General features: G+C 40.9%; 1 protein-coding gene across 2 annotated transcripts in view; it reads left to right on the plus strand.

Annotated features, from left to right (window-relative positions):
* Positions 1–17,391, plus strand: part of SLC25A12 (solute carrier family 25 member 12) — a 91,048-nt gene extending 73,657 nt beyond the window's left edge. For both annotated transcript variants that reach the window (XM_036879124.2, XM_036879125.2), the window contains 5 exons: positions 10,521–10,661; positions 12,490–12,628; positions 15,110–15,268; positions 15,394–15,484; positions 16,758–17,391. In XM_036879124.2, coding sequence (XP_036735019.1) covers positions 10,521–10,661; positions 12,490–12,628; positions 15,110–15,268; positions 15,394–15,484; positions 16,758–16,956 — 729 coding nt within the window. In that variant the 3' untranslated portion in view covers positions 16,957–17,391. The remainder of the gene's footprint in view (positions 1–10,520; positions 10,662–12,489; positions 12,629–15,109; positions 15,269–15,393; positions 15,485–16,757) is intronic.
* Positions 17,392–18,640: the final 1,249 nt, after the last annotated feature.

Raw genomic sequence — 18,640 nt, forward strand, 5'->3', positions numbered from 1 at the left:
GTCATTTATAGATCCATATTCTCCCATACTGTAGGATGCCTTTTTGTTCTACTGATGGTGTCCTTTGCTCTACAGAAGCTTCTTAGTTTGATATAGTCCCACTTGTTCATTTTTGCTTCTGTTTCCCTTGCCAAGGGAGATATGTTCATGAAATTGTTCATGTTTATGTCCAAGAGACATTGCCTGTTTTCTTCTTAGAGTTTTATGGTTTCACAAGTTACGTTCAGGTCTTTGACCCATTTTGAGTTTACTTTTGTGTATTGGGTTAGACAATAATCCAGTTTTGCCAACACCAGCTGTTGAAGAGGCTGTCATTTCCCCATTGTATATCCATGGGTCCTTTATCATATATTAATTGACCATATATGTTTGTGTTAATTTCTGGAGACTGTTCTGTTCCACTGGTCTTTGGGCCTGTTCTTGTGTCAGTACCAAATTGTCTTGATTACTGTGGCTTTGTAGTAGAGCTTGAAGTTGAAAAGCGAGATCCCCCCCACTTTTTTCTTCCTTCTCAGGATTGCTTTGGCTATTCGGAGTCTTTTGTGGTTCCATATGAATTTTAGAACTATTTGTTCCAATTTGTTGAAGAATGATGTTGGTATTTTGATAGGGATTGCATTGAATCTGTAGATTGTATTAGGCAGGATGGCCATTTTGACAGTATTAATTCTTCTTACCCAAGAGCATGGGATGAATTTCCATTTATTAGTGTCCTCTTAAGTTTCTCTCAAGAGTGTCTTGTAGTTTTCAGAGTATAAGTCTTTCACTTCCTTGGTTAGATTTATTCCTAGGTATTTTATTCTTTTTGATGCAATTGTGAATGAAATTGTTTTCCTGATTTCTGTTTCTGCTAGTTCATTGTTAGTGTATAGGAAAGCAACAGATTTCTGTGTATTAATTTTGTATCCTGCAACTTTGCTGAATTCAGATGTTAGTTCTAGTAGTTTTGGAATGGATTCTTTAGGGTTTTTTATGTAGAATATCATGTCATCTGCATTTGCCTTCTTCCTTACCAATCTGGATGCCTTTTATTTCTTTGTGTTGTCTGATTGCCATGGCTAGGACCTCCAGTACTATGTTGAATAAAAGTAGGGAGAGTGGGCATCCTTATCTTATTCCTTATCTTAGAGGAAAAGCTTTCAGCTTTTTGCTGTTAAGTATGATGTTGGCTGTGGGTTTGTCATATATGGGCTTTATTATGTTGAGGTACTTGCCCTCTATATCCATTTTGTTGAGAGTTTTTATCAGGAATGGATGTTGAATTTTGTCATGCTTTTTCAGCATCTATGGAGATGATCATGTGGTTTTTGTCCTTCTTTTTGTTGATGTGGTGGATGATGTTGATGGATTTTTGAATATTGTACCATCCTTTCATCCCTGAGATGAATCCCACTTGATCATGGTGTATGATTAATCCCCTTGATGAATTTTTGAATTCGGTTTGCTAATATTTTGTTGTTTTTGCAACTATGTTCTTCAGGGATATTGGTCTGTAATTTTCTTTATTTGTGGCGGCTTTGCCTGGTTTGGGTATTAGAGTGATGCTGGCTTCATAAAATGAGTTTGAAATTAGTTCCTCCTCTTCTGTTTTTTGCAAAACTATATTATGTCTTCTCTAAATGTCTGATAAAATTCAGTGGTGAAGCCATCTGTTCCAGGGGTTTTTTTCGTGGGTAGTTTTTTGATTGCCAATTCAATTTCATTGCTGGTTATTAGTCTGTTCAGATTTTCTGTTTCTTCCTGGGTCAGTCTTGGAAGGTTGTCCATTTCTTCTATGTTATCCAGTTTGTTAGCATATAATTTTTCATAGTATTCTCCAATAATTCTTTGTATTTATGTCGTATCTGTGCTGATTTTTCCTTCCTCATTTTTGATTCTGGCTATGTGTGTTGACTCTCTTTTTTTCTTGAGAAGTCTGGCTAGGGGTTATCTTGTTTATTTTCTCAAAGGACCAGCTCTTGGTTTCATTAATTTTTTCTATTGTTTTATTTTTCTCAATTTTATTTATTTCTTCTTTGACTCTTGTTTTGTCCCTCCTGCTGCTGACTTTGGGCATCATTTGTTCTTCTTTTTCAGTTTCAGTAATTGTGAATTTAGTCTATTTATTTGGGATTGTTCTTCCTTCTCTAAATAGGCCTGGATTGCTGTATACTTTCCTCTCAAAACTGCCTTCTCTTTGTCCCACAGTAGTTGGGGCGTTGTGCTGTTGTTTTCATTTGTCTGCATATATTGTTTGATCTCTGTTTTAATTTGGTCATTGATCCACTGATTATTTTGGAGCATGTTGTTTAGCCTCCATGTGTTTGTGAGCCTTTTTGTTTGCTTTGTACAGTTTATTTCTAGCTTTATACCTTTGTGATCTGAGAAGCTGGTTGGTACAATTTCAGTCTTTTTTAAATGACTGAGGCTTTTTTTGTGGCCTTGTATGTGGTCTATTCTGGAAGATGTTCCATGTGCACTTGAGAAGAATGTGTATCCTGCTGCTTTTGGGTAGAGTGTTCTGTAGATGTCTGTTAGGTCCATCTGTTCTAGTGTGTCCTTCAGTGCCTCTGTGTCTTTACTTATTTTCTGTCTGGCTGATCTGTCCTTTGGAGTTTGTGGTATGTTGAAATCTAAAATGAATGCATTGCTTTCTATTTCCCCCTTTAATTCTGTTAGTATTTGTTGCACATATTTGGGTGCTCCTGTGTTGGCTGCATAGATATTTATAATGGTTATATGCTCTTGTTAAACTGACCCTTTTATCTTTATGTTATGTCCTTCTTTATTGTTACTTTCTTTTTGTTTTGAAGTCTGTTTTGTCTGGTATAAGTTCTGCAACTCCTGCCTTTTCTCTCTAATGTTTGCATGAAATATCTTTTTCCATCCCCTGACTTTTAATCTGTGTATGTCTTTGGGTTTGAAGTGAGTCTCTTGTAAGCAGCATATGGATGGGTCTCGCTTTTTTATCCATTCAGTGACTCTATGTCTTTTGATTGGGGCATTCAGTCCATTTACATTTAGGGTGATTATCGATCGATACATACTTATTGCCATTGCAGGCTTTGGATTCGTGGTTTCTAAAGGTTCAAGGGGAGCTTCTTTAGTATCTAACCATCTAACTTAACTCACTAATTGTGGTATTATAAACACAGTCTGATGATTCTTTATTTCTCTCCCTTCTTTTTTTTCCTCCTCCACTCTTTATATGTTAGGTGTTTTATTCTGTACTCTTTGTGTATCCCTTGACTGATTTTATGGGTAGCTGATTTAATTTGCATTTGGTTAGTATTTAGTTGTTCTACTTCCTTTACTTTGGTTTTATTTTCTCTTGTTACAGCTATTTAGCCTTACACACACTTCCATCTAGAGCAGTCCCTTTAAAATACCCTGTAGAGGTGGTTTGTGGGAGGCAAATTCTCTCAACTTTTGCTTGTCTGGGAATTGTTTAATCCCTCCTTCATATTTAAATGATAATCATGCTGGATACAGTATTCCTAGTTCAAGGCCCTTCTGTTTCATTGCATTAAATATATCATGCCATTCTCTTCTGGCCTGTAAGGTTTCTGCTGAGAAGTGTGATGATAGCCTGATGGGTTTTCCTTTGTAAGTGATCTTTTTTCTCTCTCTGGCTGCTTTTAATACTCTGTCCTTGTCTTTGATCTTTGTCTTTTTAATTATTATATGTCTTGGTGTTGTCCTCCTTGGGTCCCTTGTATTGGGAGATCTTTGGACTTCCATTGCTGAGAGACTATTTCCTTCCCCAGATTGGGGAATTTTTTAGCAATTATTTCTTCAAAGACACTTTCTATCCATTTCTCTCTCTCTTTTTCTTCTGGTACCCCTGTAATGCAAAAATTGTTCCATTTGGATTGGTCACACAGTTCTCTTAATATTGTTTCATTCCTGGAGATCCTTTTATCTCTCTCTGCCTCAGTTTCTCTGTATTCCTCTTCTCTGATTTCTTTCCATTAACAGTCTCCTCCACCTCATCTAATCTGCTTTTAAATCCCTTCATGGTTTGTTTCATTTCTGTTATCTCCCTCCTGAATTCGTCCCTTTAATCTTCAATCTTTTTCTTTAGCTCCTTCAGCATGCTTATGACTTTATTTTGAATTCTTTTCCAGGAAAATTAGTGTTTTCTGTCTCACCAAGTCCTAGATAGTGTTTGAGGGATTTTGGATTGAACAAGGTTCTTCTGTCTTTTATGGTCCTGGAGCAATGAGATTGGTCACCGGCAAATGGCGCCAATGTCAGCTGGGAGGACAAAGTCCCTTCCTGCTTGTCGGTCACCGTGCCTGTCTCCACTGTCTATGCTCGTTAAGCTCGCACAGGGAGCAGCCTCTGGCTTAATCCCCTAAGCTGTTGTGTGCTGGGTGTCCCTCGGGATGGCCTAGGATGCTGGTGGCGGTCACAGGCGAGCAGTGCGGGAGTCTGCTGTGAGAACAAAGCCCTTTTGTGCCTCCCTGTGTCAGCGCCCATCTCCTCTGTCTGTGCCTTTCAATCACGCGCAGGGAGCAGCCTCTGGGTCTGGGCCCGGTTAGCCACATGCAGGGGGAGCCTCTGCGTTAAGCTGTGTGGTTGCTGTAGGTGGGGCTGCCCTCCGGCTGGTCTGCAGCAATGGCAGGAACAGCCGGTTTGTGTACAGGTGCCGGCATGGAGGAAGGAACCCCAGGCTGCTTATCATGGTGAAGGGCCTTGGGGCTGCATTGCCAACCAGGGGGATAGGATGCCTGAAGCTCCTGAAAGTTCCCAACCTGCTGGGCTGAGTGTGTCGTGATGATTTTGTCCACCTGTTAAACCCTTGCCCCTTTAAGACTTTTAAAGCCTCTGCTTTTCTTTTGTCCCAGGGCAGCCGGTTATGGGAACCTTTCCTCAGTCTTAGTCTCAGCCTTTGCTTTTCAGCTCAGCTAATCTCTAGAGCACCATGCAGTGTGGGTCTGTACTGCTGGGGTAGATTTCTAGGGCTGAATATTTAGCAGTCCTGTGCTTCCACTCCCTCCCTGCTCTGATTCTTTAACTCCCAGCTGTGATTGGGGGGAGTGCTTGGGTCCTATCGGATCACAGCTTCTTACCTTACACTTTTCTGTGAGATGTTGACTTCTCCCAGATGTAGACTGGCTGTTGTACTGTATCTTCTGGTCAGTCTTTTAGGAAAAGTTGTATTTGCTGTATTTTCAAAATATATGTGTTTTTGGGAGGAGAACTCCACCACACTACTCATGCTGCCATCTTTCAGGAAGTCCCATATATGTATTTTCTAAACATCTCTCTGGTACATACTTGTTTTTACATTGCTAAATTCTAGCCAGAGCACTTACAGAGGTCACATTACCTCTTTTAGAGAGCATATAATTTTGAATGGATAGAAGTCATTAATCTCAAAATGCATTTATTGTTCAGCAAAGGGCTAATGTAATCCCATCATGTTGCAGGTGTTTCCTTAGACCTGTGGGAACATTCCTCCTAGAACACATTCCTTTCCTTGATATCTTGTTTTCTAGCAGCTTAGCATTCTCACATTAGTTAGTGCACAAGTGCTGTGTGAGGTACGTAGGGCGGTTGTTGGGATCCACATCATCATTAAGAAACCAAGGTCACAAAGTTAATATCAAAATAGGTCAATAGCTTTCCAAACCTAAAATCTTTCCACTCTTTCATGCTTCCTCTCTTCAACCCATGCATGCATATGCTATACCCATATAGGTACAGTATGAGGCCCTCTTGGTATTTGGGAGCCTTTATTAATCCTGGGAGCCAAGATATGTAGCTAGCCAGCTCCCTGTTTTGTGTCTTCCTCAGTAACCTGACTTTGCACATCACTAAAGAGTTTGGAAATAGTTTCTTCAACTTCCATCCATAGGAATCAGCATGGTCCCAACTTTATGCTTGCATACAAGTACGCACACACAAGTTAAAAGTCCATACATATTTATGTCTAAGTGGTTTATGATAGGTACACAGGATTTTGATTTTTCCTTTACCCTAGTTAGGGGTGTGTGTAGTTTTAACTACTTTACATACTAAAAACCTGGCATATATCATCACTCAGCAGTGCACAAATTGCAGTTTATTCCTTTTAAACTATCACTGTCCTGGATCATTCTAGAAAGAACCATAGCATTTCCTATTGCTTTGTAAAATACCTAAGAATGGTTGCTGGGGTGTGATGATGTTCCTCTTCCTTTTGAGTCAGTCCTAGTGACAACTAGTTCTGTGACTTTTATTAGTTTGTCTGGTTATTGTAAATGCACATATTTTGTACATCTGTTCAAGTTGCTGGTGTGGCCTTAAATTGGAATTAAATTTTCAACTGTCTTTGTAAGGTAATACTTAATAAAGAAGTGTTGAGATTGGATGTTGTATGTTTGGAGGGAAATAGTTCCAAACTACAGGAGACAACAGATCAAAGAAGAAAGTAAAGAGGGGACTTGGTGCAAGCATGGCCTGGTCCCTTGCCACTTTTTGGACTCTATCCCTGGGGCGGATTGTGAGGGCAGGAGGGTGAACAGCCCTGAGCCTGTGGGCAGCCCCTTGGCCTTAGGCGCATCAAGGGCATGCTGACACCTGGATATCGCATCCTTCTCCACCTAACTGTTGATGTCAGCTTTAGTTAATTAATTTTTTCATTAAAATAAGTGACACAAGTTTAAATGGAACTTTTTACATTCATTTCATTTCTGTTATATATAGGTACCCCTCAAAGTGAGATTTGTTTCTTTTTTAGTGTGTCTTTTGTTATTCAGTTCTAGAACAAAGAAATGACAAAATAATGCTGAAAATTGAAAGCATCTAAGTCAGTTTTTATGTTAATGCTTCCCTCTCTTTAAAAAAATAAGCGGCAACCTGAAGATGGAAATTTAGCAACTGGGGGGGTAGGAGCTAATCTGGTGGTTTGGTGAGTGACAGAATTCACTGAAGGCATTTTATGGGCTGGTAGATTACCTTATATAAGTGTCAGTAGAAGCAGTAGCAAAATGTCGAGTTAGTGTCTGTTAAGACTATGTAGCTGTGTATCATCATGGTTCAATTTGAAATTTTATGTATCTATGTGTTTAAATCAGATCACTAGCTGTATTTTGGTTAGATTTTCTTGATGTGCATATATACCTAGGTAGATAAACCTTTTTAAAGTTTTGGATCCGCAGATAACTAGTACTGATTAAAATATATTTAAAATGCATGTAAAATATATAAATTACCAAATATGTGGAAGAATGTGAGAGAGAGGACCCACTCAGTAAAAGAAGCCATAGTTTCTAAGACCAGTTCTCTTGTTTTTTTAATTTGGTGGTGGTTAGGGGGTTGTTTGTTTTTTGTTTCTGAATAGTTTACATTCATATGATTCAGAATTTAAAAGGCACAATAGGTTATATTTTGAAATTTTTTTCTAGCTACTCGTTTCTCTTTCCAGAAGGCAGCCAAAGTTTTAATCTCTAAGATATTCTGATTTTGATAAACTTGGGTAAATTTTGGCATATTTGTGATGAAAGAGTACCTAATATTTTATGTTCTTGTGGCATGATTTTATTACCTAATCTTACTGCTTGATTAACAGCATGTAATTGCTCCTACTTAATTATTTCCTTACTGGGCATTTAAATTTTTTCTGTTTAATTTTGTTGCTTTTTAAAATAGCAAAAGTAGTATGTTTGTGAAAATACAGGTATTTTATTTATTGAAAAGTTACCATATTTTTATTTCACAATTTAACACTTCTGAAATTCTATAAATTCAATGATTATATTTACTATAGGCAGTGCTTTTTCCCTGTAAAAATCTGTTATTAAAATAATGATGTCACTTATAATCAAGAGTCTTAAAATAGAGAAGAATGATATTTTCTTCTCCATTCCACCTGTCCCCAGTGTAATATGTATGAGATAATAGTGGTCAATCTCAGAGTTTAAAAAAGGACAGTGCGTATTTGCCATGTATGTCTCTATTTAAGTGTTTGTTATAAAATATCCAAAGTTTTAGACAAATTAAATGGCAATCTTTTTTTAAAAATTATTCAATGTTTCTGGATAGTATTTGCCTACATATTCCTAGGCTATCAAAGTTTAAAAAATGTATATTCATATACAGACTATGTAATTGCTAGTTTGCTCCCTGAAATACAGTAAGTACATAGGTGTGAAACTCATAAGTGTATGCTTTATTATAGTCATTGTTTCATTGTTTATACACTCACTTGTCAAGTTATATATATAAAAACATAGTGTGATGTATATCTGTATGTGTGTATGTATATAAATGCACATGAATTTAGTTTTGTTGTTACATCCAAATTTATTGTTGGGACTTAGTATGTATTCCAGGTAACAAATCTTAAAAGCATGTAACAGTTAGACTGTGTTTATGTTTTCAAATGTAGTCATTTCATCCTTAATTGGCATGTTTTATGAGAAAGCCTATTACATGTACACTGAGAAAGAAACTTGAAGAGTACAAATATTAAAAGGGTACAAACTCAATACATTTCCGAAAGGGTCTGAGAGAGGTGAGGTGGAGGGCCTGGTAGGGCGGGGGCAGTGCTGGCTGGAGCACTGCTGCTCTGCAGGATGTGACCCTTTACTAGTGACTAAACACAGGAAAGAGCTTTGTATTTATTTAAACACAGTGTCTACATTTAATAAGTGACACTCATGGTTGACATCATCTGGTGGTGGCAGATTTTGGGGATTATAATAAAAATTTGTGGTTCTGTTCTTTTTTTAAGATCTGCTTTTTAGTATTTGAGAACATAAAGTGCATTCTCTCACAGACGGTCTTGCAACCATTATTTAAACGAGATTTCAGGGAAGTATGAGCTTTTTCACTTGGTTTGGTTTTTAATACTGGCTCCGGGAGCAATTACTTGGATTATCATTTTAACATAATTTTTCACCCAGCAATCCTTTTGAAAGTGTTGTTTGCTTAGATTGAAACATTGAAATACTTCTTCCTGCCTGCAGTGCAACAAATTAAAAGAGAAAGAAGTATGGCAAACTCAACATGTAAAATTGGGTCAGTTGTTGCTCAGGGCCCCGTGTGCCTGTTGTCTGGCTTGCGTTGAGCTGGAAGCTGCAGGAAACCCAGAGAGAGACAGCAAATCACCACACCCCTGCGCTTCGTGAACGAAAAGGGGATTAGGTCCCTGGGGACTCCAGGACAATTAGCTTCCCACAAAGAGGAAGGGAATCTTGTGTCAGTGTTGTCATTCGGACGTCGACAGGAACAAGGGGTCAGGACTGGAGCAGGAGTAGCTGAGCGAGTTATAGCCCCAGGCCAGTTAGGAGAATGGGCTGGGATGGTTTGCTGCGCCCTGGAAGGGGGCCTGGCAGGGCTGTGAGTTTTAGAAAAATGAACAGGAATATGATTGAAGATAGAGTGTTGAAGTGGCATTGAATGCTGCACATGAGTTTTGTGGGTATTGTTTGCAGGTTTTCTATACCTGTGGAATTGCAGTGCTCCAAAGAGGAGGCACACATTCCCTATTCCACGTGTGACATGCTACTGTAGTGAAGTGATGATTATATAATTATGATATGTAATATAAAGTTACAGTTGCAATGATGTGCAAATGAGATTTTTTCACTTTATGAGGATATATATGTTTTTTAAAATGTGTTTCTTATATATCCATGTACACATATACAAACACATTTTCTTCTTTCTTACAGAAACCAAAAGGAGTTGGTAGCAGTTTCGCTGAGTGTTCCTCCCCCCGCCCCACCTCCGCCCTCCCCCTACTAGTTAACAGGTTTCAGATGCAAATACAACCTCATTATCCAAATTCAAATCTCCTTCACTCACGACTAGAGAGTGTGGAGTGTGACTTTGATTTGCTGGTGGTGTACTCACGGAAACTAGATGTTCCATTTCCCAGTTCTGTGTGGAAGTTTTTCTGGTTTTGTCTTGAAATGATACTGAAATTGTCTTTTTAAATTCTCTCCTTTTGTGTGGGAGTAGATGTGTATCTGTCTTGGAGTTCTGCTCAGGATAATACATTTTAGAATTTGAACCAGAAGAGACTTTCCCCTCAGAGTTAAGGTACCTCACTGGGGCAAAGTTGTGTTAATTGCTGTATAATTTAAGGAAGTGGAAGCAAGTGGCTCTGCTAAAGAGTATGCTTGCTAAGAGGAAAGAAACTGCTGTAGGTCTGAATCTTAGCTCCAGCTTGTGAAAGAACATCCAGTCTTCTACTGTGTATCTCCTTTCACTGGGGAGTTCTGACTGCCACATCTGGCTCCACTTCTGTTTTCCAAATGTGTTTATTAGTTTTGCCATTTTGGATATGCTGGGTTGACCCTGGAAAGGCTGGTCTGAGAAACACTCTTGACATTACAAATAGAAACAAACCCAAACATAGAATGCCTTGAGACAGAGGTTGGGACCGTCCCTGTGGGCCCCACCAGCATCAGCCAAAGCACCAGACTCCCGTCCCCCCAAAATAGGAAGACATGTGATGTGGGGGCTTCTCTGAGTGTTTCTCTGCTGCACTACCAGTCTGGCTCTGATTTGCAGATCTGCTTCCGTCTGTCCTCCTCTGCCTGCAGGCTGGCGGCTCTCAGGTCATCTTTACTAACCCCCTGGAGATAGTGAAGATTCGCCTGCAGGTAGCAGGAGAGATCACCACAGGACCCAGGGTCAGCGCCCTGAACGTGCTGAGGGACCTGGGACTTTTTGGTCTGTATAAGGTGGGTAGATTTCCCTGGTGTTACCTCCATAGAAAAGTTGTGATGTACTCACAAGAAATGTGAAAGGATGTGGAAACTACACTTCCCCCACAAGTGGAAAAGCAATTTGTTCAGCAGGGTAGTCCCTGGGTAGGAAAATCGAACAAAAAGAAAAAATCAGGATACTTTATTAGAGGCAGTGGGGTATCCGCACATGCTCTCCTGTTATTATTGGCTTCAGGCTTTCGTGAAGCTGGCGGCAGGGAGGCCAGCACTGCAGGCACCCTGGCTTCGGGCTCACAGCCTTTTATTTGACGGCGGGTTTGGGAAAACTTTCTTTGGTGTTCTCCCTGGGCTGGTTGAGGGCTTTAAAACAGTCTTATGTTTATGTTGTGTCTGAGTTATTTCTATTGTTGTCTTCCTCAGTAGGAGTTTCCCTTTGTCTTAATTATTTGACCACAGTGAAACAGTAGTAGAGTTTGGTAGCATTCAGGTCTTTAAGAAGTTAAGTGGTGGGATTTGTCAATAATGAATTCCATTAAAAAAAAAAAAGCCAGAGTGTACTGTACTTTAGCAAAATGCCAGTCAACAGATTCCTTCCCTGCATGTATACTTAAACTCCCATCATTATAGATCAGATGTAATGGAGCAGAAGCCTATTATTTTTCTTAAACAAGGAAGGGTATTTCTTTCTATTCTTTTGCCTGGTATACAAGAGGAATAAGTAAATTTAGCTGTTATGGACAACTGTGGTTCCACAGCATCTCATTTACTTATCTATCCACCATTGCAGAAATGTGTAAATTGGCTTCTGTAGCTGCACGTTAGAAATCAGAAATTCTGTAGAATCACAGAGCTCCAGGGCCTTTAGGAGACGAGTAAACCAACGATGTCTGTCTCGAGAGCGTTTGGTGCACACGCCCTTCCCGCAGCCCCCAGTGTCTGTCCTTTTGGACTTCTCTTTCAGAGCTAAACTCATTAGTGTTTCTCTCTGTATCATCTTGCAGAGAGTCCCTGGAATTTTATTTAATGTTTGAGTTTGTCTTTTAAAACATAAAGCCATTAGGGAAACAAGTGCGCCAAGGGTGGCGTAGTCGCCGTGAGCTGATGCCCTGGGCAGGCCGGTGGGGTGGGGCGGGTGGGGGGGGTGCCGACCGAGCTGAGGACGGCGTCTGTTGAGCCCTGGGTCACTGAGACGAGCTGTCCCTGGGTGGCTTTCCACTCCCGGAGAAACCTCTTGCGGAGGCTTTTGGTCTGGGTTCCTCCTGGTCCTCAGCTGTTTAGAACATGGGGAATGAGAAGAAAGAAGATTGGTGGGTCCTTTTTCCCCTGCCTGAGGACAGTCACCTTCCATTCCCACAGCCGCTGCCTGTAACTTTCACCTGGCGCTTCAGCGCTGCTAAAGCGATGTAGGTTGGATTGGTGATTGGGTGGTGGTGGGAGCTGCCCTTGCTGGTTGCTTTGGAATCAAGCTATGAACATTAGGTTTCCAAGTCCACCCATGCCTCTTCCCCTTCACGCCCATCAAGGCCAAACAGAACAAGCAGCCTGGAAGTTTGAGAATTGAATTTTTATTAACCTTAAAAACTGAATTGATACTGGGAATGCCACAAAATTCTTAGTTGTCAGACTGACATCATTACATAGTTAACACCACCAGGATACCCCGGCCTTTCCCAAACTTTGAGCCACGTGGGTTCCCTGATGGCTCATTGGGTCTCCTCATTTCCCCTCCACCTCAGTCCCAATGTTGTTTGAGCGACACCTCAGGCTTGTCCCCAAGGGTCCCTTGTGAGCATTCACATCCTGTTTACACAAGTGCTTTGCACTATTTTCTCACTTGTGACAGGGTGCCAAAGCGTGTTTCCTCCGAGACATTCCCTTCTCTGCGATCTATTTTCCTGTTTATGCTCATTGCAAGCTACTTCTGGCTGATGAAAATGGACACGTGGGAGGTGTGAATCTCCTTGCAGCTGGAGCCATGGCAGGTAACTCTCATTTGTTTAAACTCCCTGCCCCCTGTTCTCTTTAAGAAGTACAGACTCTCTATGTATTTTTCCCCTTAAGGGTTATTGTTTATATCTGACTTTAGTTTAAATATGATCACTTTTTCTCTTTTGTGGGGTGTGCTGTAATTCTGATGAGAGTTAATTTTTTGCATAATGTGGATAAACAGCTTAGTGCAGCTTAGCAACTTGGAGGCAAACTAGATGTGCCCGTCTAAATTGGGCTGTCGTCACTGACATGTTTCTTAACCCTCCTGTACGCCTGGAGACTAGGGTGCAGCCAAGCTAAGCACTAAGATGGAAGAATTCTTCATCATATCAGTTGCTTTGTTGTATCTCATGCTGATGCACCAGTCTAGCATGCCCTCAGTTTCTCTTTCTGTATATTGCAATCTACATGATTTGGCTCAAAATTGACTTTTCTTCATGAAACCGTCCCTGTTCCTTCTACCATCATCCTTATTAGACCAAAGGAAGTCATACTTCCCCAGCAAACTGCCTAGTGCTCGACTGGATCTCTTCTCTGTCCCTTAACCCTTTTTGTCTTTTGGTAATTGTTGTTTGCATAAGTTTTATCCCCTTACTAGACTGGCCGCTCCAGGGCAGGAGTCTCATTCCATTCATCCTTGTTTTCCCTCCGCAGTATAGTAATAATAGACACTCAATAAATGTCAGTGGAAAAAATGAAAACCTTCATTTGGTCTAAGATACCAGATTAAGCACTGAAGAGATTTTATCAGAAAGAGGAGCCTAAAAAATGCAGAAAGGTCCTAAGATGCTTCTTTCTGATCTCACAGGTCTAGCCTTCTTCTAGAGTTGTGAAGGAGCTGACTTGAGGTAGAATGGGAGGGCCAGGCATCCTTGGCTCCTAAACGGCAGGGGATGGAAAGTGCGTGTTGGCTCTCTACTGCAGTTAGTCAGCAGGGGGAACGGAAGGCGTGCACACAAACCCAAGCGTCACCTCCAGCAGTTCAGGGCAAGTGCCTGCCCAGGCTCCTGGTGCTGCCCATGGCTCCCACTGGCTTCCTTCTGGTGCGGTGGCCAAACGCAGGAGGGTGACCTGAGCCCTTCCTGAAGTGTGGCATTTGTGGGGTGGCAGGAGCCCTTCGTTCTGAGTGTGTTGGGGCAGACCACGTTGGTGTCATTGATGAAGACAGGGAGTGACTTGTGATAAGATACTCTTCCAGGGAACTTTGAGCCCTAATTTAGGGTCTGGCAAATCCCTCATCTTCTGGTGTTTGTAACTTCAGTCAGCTGTACATGTGGAAGCCAGTAAAACTACCTGCTCCAATCTAAGCAGTATGTGCTCTTCCAGCCCTTTTCCAGTCCTCACCAAAGTCTCCCAGTTTTAAATGGGGGCCATGAGATTTTCCCTTCAATCTCTCTGTGCTGTTCATTCAGTAGCAAAAAAGAGCCCAAACCGGTTCAATCATGGACACGCATTTTACCAGTGTTCGATGGAACCAGGTAAACATCTCCATGCAACTGCCAGTACCAACTTCTTGCCCAAGGTATCTGATACCAGTTTTCAGAATGACATATGAATTCCTCTAATTTTTTTTATCAGGAAAGCTTTGCTAATAGACATTCCAAAGGCAGACAGTTTACCTAGTTTCTTCCAAGAAAGGTGCAGGGCTGTGTGGAGGGGGGATGTTTGCATTGTTCTCTAACAGAGCCCCCACGAGCCTGCCAGCTCCGTCTGCCTGGTGATGCTTTGGTGATGCTTGAGCCAAACTGAATTTCTTCCCCCTGAGGAAGATTGTCTTGCTCCTTGGTTGCAAAATCCATCCTGTGTGCTTTGCTGCTGCTCAGTCTCACCATGACCCCAGGGGAGCTCCAGGAGAGGGGATGAACAGTAAAGCCTTTTGATGGTCTGTTCTCCTATTGTTTCTCACCTGGTTGCCTGGCCGCCTCTGCTCCAGTTGTAGTGAGCTTTGTCTTGTAAGCATGTCTGGAAGGAGTCACAGTCAGCTTTTAAGTTAGCCCCTCAAACAGGTGAGTGTATATGACGTTCACCTCACACAGTAAGGTGAGAAGAATCAGCAAAAAACACTAGTCTGGTTTCAGATATATTTAGCAACTCATTAAGTTGACATTATCCTCATTTCTTATTACACATGAAAACACTTGTATCTTATTTAAGGAAAAAAGGAGCTAAAATAATTGAAACCTAAAGGGGAACATGTGGGAATTGTCTTAGTAATTCTGCACCATTTTTTTTTTACTGTGACAGTTCTTTGAGTTCATACAGTGTAAGTCCCCTAATTCAGAGTGGGAAGAGAATTTTGCCCTGACCACGCTGAATCAGCTCATAGTCTTATACATTGCTTTTTCCATTAGCGCACAGACATCTATTTAAGAAGCTTTGAGTTAAAGTGGTTTAAGTTGCTAATTGTATTTTTTGACATTACCAGTATTTCTGCCCTTATGCTGGATGAATTAAATGTGTCATTCTCCTGAAAGGTGTGCCTGCTGCTTCTTTGGTGACCCCGGCCGACGTCATCAAGACAAGACTGCAAGTGGCTGCCCGTGCAGGCCAGACGACGTACAGTGGTGTCATTGACTGTTTCAGGAAGATTCTACGGGAAGAAGGGCCCTCCGCATTTTGGAAAGGGACTGCAGGTAGGGCTGAGGCTGTATGGAGTGGCTGGCTGCTGTCAGGGGCCTGCTCCCTAGACGCACTAGGCATCTTTCTTTGCCCAGCCATCCTGGTGCTAAGCACCCCGACTCCTGTCCCTCTTTTTCAGCTCGAGTGTTTCGGTCCTCTCCCCAGTTTGGAGTTACTCTGGTCACCTACGAACTTCTCCAGCGGTGGTTTTACATTGATTTTGGAGGCCTGTAAGTGCATCTTTTCAACTCCTTTATAGAGAAAGCACCAAAACCAAAACAAGTCTGTTTGGCTTGCAGAGGCATTTTGGGGACTCTTAGAAATCCTACAGGACCGATGCATGTAAAACAAATGGGGGGCTTGAGAAGCTTTGGTGATGGGGGTAAGACCCCAACAGGGTAGCTTCATCCACATTATTAAGCAGCTACTTGGGGAAAGTTTAAGCAGGTAGCAAACTAAAAGGTTATGTAAATAATTGTCTTTGTTAGATTAAGAAAACACTAAACTTCATGGATTCAGATCTTTATTATTTGGATTTTATTATATGGCCTTTTCACCAGAAATCATGTAAATTTGTGTTAAGAACACTTCTGTGAACTCTTTTTCGAAGATTCAATCACCTTTCACACCACCAAGATCTCTTTATGCATCATACTTTATTATTAGAGAGGTGTAGATGTTCTTAGAAATAATAAAAAGAGAGTTTCAAAGAGAGGTCATGCCCATGGACATAATCACTGGAGAGATCTAGGCCAGCAATTAGGCCACTGGGAACTTGTGCTGGAAAGTCGAGGAATCACCTGTTGAGTGTGCTGGGTGGGGGAGGTTGTATCCAAAGCAAGCAGTTATCAGCTCTTCAGCAGATCAGATGCCATATCCTGAGTCTTCACCTCAGAATTCTGTCAACTGCTTTCCTGCTTAAAGACCAAGTAGGGAATTAGCTGTTGAACCGTGAAGTAGAGGGACTTTTGCAAAGAAAGAATAACAATCTTACACTTTTCCAGGCTTTTCTGTGCTTTCACTTCTGTAAAAGTAAGAATTGCACCTATTTCTCTTTAGATAATTTTTGTAATGACCTTTATGAGTCTACAGTTTCAAAACTTAGGTTTTAAAATTGTCAAAATAAAATACAATGTAAACTTTTTATGATGAATTTATGATCAGTGCTGAAAACATGGAAAACAGAAAAGTACAAAAATCATCCATAACCTTACTTCCCAGAGAGTGTTAATATTTAAGTGTACTTTTTTCTGACCTATTTCTGATTTGTTTGTATATAATTGCATACAAGCATTGAAATTGAGGCCATTTCAGTCTCAATCAAATGTGTGAATGTGTTGCTTTCAAAGCAGCTGTAAATCATGACTAATGCAGCGTAGATGACAAGGAAATAGTCGACACCCTTCTTTGTGGCACGTGGGTCGGACTGAAAATGTTCTGTCGCGCCGTCCTCCTCAGTCCTCATCCTGCTAACTGCTGGCTTTGGCCTTTTCCTGTCAACAGCAAACCCTCTGGCTCAGAACCAACGCCTAAGTCACGCATTGCAGACCTTCCTCCCGCTAATCCTGATCACATCGGTGGATACAGACTTGCCACAGCCACTTTTGCTGGTATTGAAAACAAGTTTGGCCTTTATCTCCCCAAATTTAAATCTCCTGGTGTCGCTGTGGTTCAACCCAAAGTGGCGGCCACAGTTCAGTGATGAGGAGACCATTGAGTGTGGCAAAAGGGCGCCCTGGAGAGAAGCCTAGGCCAGCAACTCCAGCCAGCTGCATGGTGCTGGCTGAGCTGAGGAGTCAAACTTCTTTCTATACGACATATACATATATTTGTTTATAAAGTAATCATTTGTCTGGGAAAAAAACCCAACAACAAATGCAATTTCAAGCTTTAGTCTTTTGTGTTGAAATGTTTTCTAAGCCTTGGCCTGAATTAGTGTTGTAGACTGCTATGCACAGCTTGCACTTACAGCGACTGTACATATTGTACATCTTTGTACAGAGACGTCTTGGCACCTCATCCCAACAAATCACATTTACAGAATGTATTGCAGTTCTGAGTGGTTTGAATGTACAGAATGTTTTGAAAGTGTTTTATTAAGAATCACACAAAAATAAATGTATTAAAATTAAATTCATTCTCTTGTTGGTGACTTATGGAAATAAAGCATCAATATTGTATGTATTAAATTCCTAGCTTGTTCACCAATCTGGAATAAAAAGGTATTTGCTGATAAGGGGCATAACTGAGAGCAAGTGCTGACACCATTGAATAAAAGAGATTCTTTGGAAAAGATGCATGCCAGTGATGCTAGAGGACCAGGCTAATGACTGACATGTGCTGATGTATTTCCATTTGTACTTAATGTGTGTGATCCGTCTGTGTTCATCAATCAAAAGGCATTTCCTAGACAGCTCCTCTCCTGTCAGTGTGCATATGGAAACAGGGATGTCAGCAGCATTCCTGCTTTAATTTTGCCTTCCTCTGACATGGCAAGGGCCTGGCCTTCAGAAGAGTAAAGAACACTTTGGTAGTTTTCCTTCTCATGAATATGATTCCAATAAAAAATAAAGTGCACACCAAAATGTATGCATGTAGTTGACTTTTCTTCATAAACAAAACAGTAGTGCTTTTTATTTTGATTGGCTGCCATTGCCAAATAATTCACTATCAGGTTTCCCTCCCGCTTTTATAGGAAATAGTTTGATTTGGAAAGGGCTATGGTGGAATGAGGGGAGGAAGAAGAAAGAGAAAAGCTCTTTTTTGTAATTTAGTGAGGGTCTGAATTCTTCCTTCTGAACCCAGACTATTTACTCCAAAAGTCACTCACCAAGAGTGTGATTACTAATTTAGATCTAAACATGCATCTTGACAGCCACATCTACAGTTTGCTATGGTTGTGATTTGATGTGTAGCATCAGAATTTATATTAGCAAAGTGCTTTGGGAAAACATTATTGCTACTGCCAATGAGCTGGGATATGAGAATGTATGCAAATATGTTCACGAGGTAAGCCTGAAGATGGACCAACTCACTTAGTATCCTACCCAGGGCTCATCAGTTGATGGTTGACAGCTCTGTGACACAGCTATAGGCTCTCTCAGGGCCCTCCAGGAACAAAAGAATTAGCTTTGAAAGCAACTTACTTCCAAATGTGTTCTGTTCTCATTAGAGTGAATAAATAACAATACAGTTGTTTTGCTATTACCACCTGTTAAAAATATGCAAGTAATCCATGGATATGTTTTTACAAAATATTCATATAATAGATGTGTATATAGAGTAAGATGTGAAAATGCTGTCTTTGCTTCTCCCTTTGCCACTCCCTGCCCCAGAGGTAATCACTGCTGACTGGTTAGAATATAAATTTGTAGTTTGTTTTTCAT

The sequence above is a fragment of the Manis pentadactyla genome, chromosome 6 (genome assembly GCF_030020395.1).
Source record: "Manis pentadactyla isolate mManPen7 chromosome 6, mManPen7.hap1, whole genome shotgun sequence".
NCBI classification, from domain to species: Eukaryota; Metazoa; Chordata; class Mammalia; order Pholidota; family Manidae; genus Manis; species Manis pentadactyla.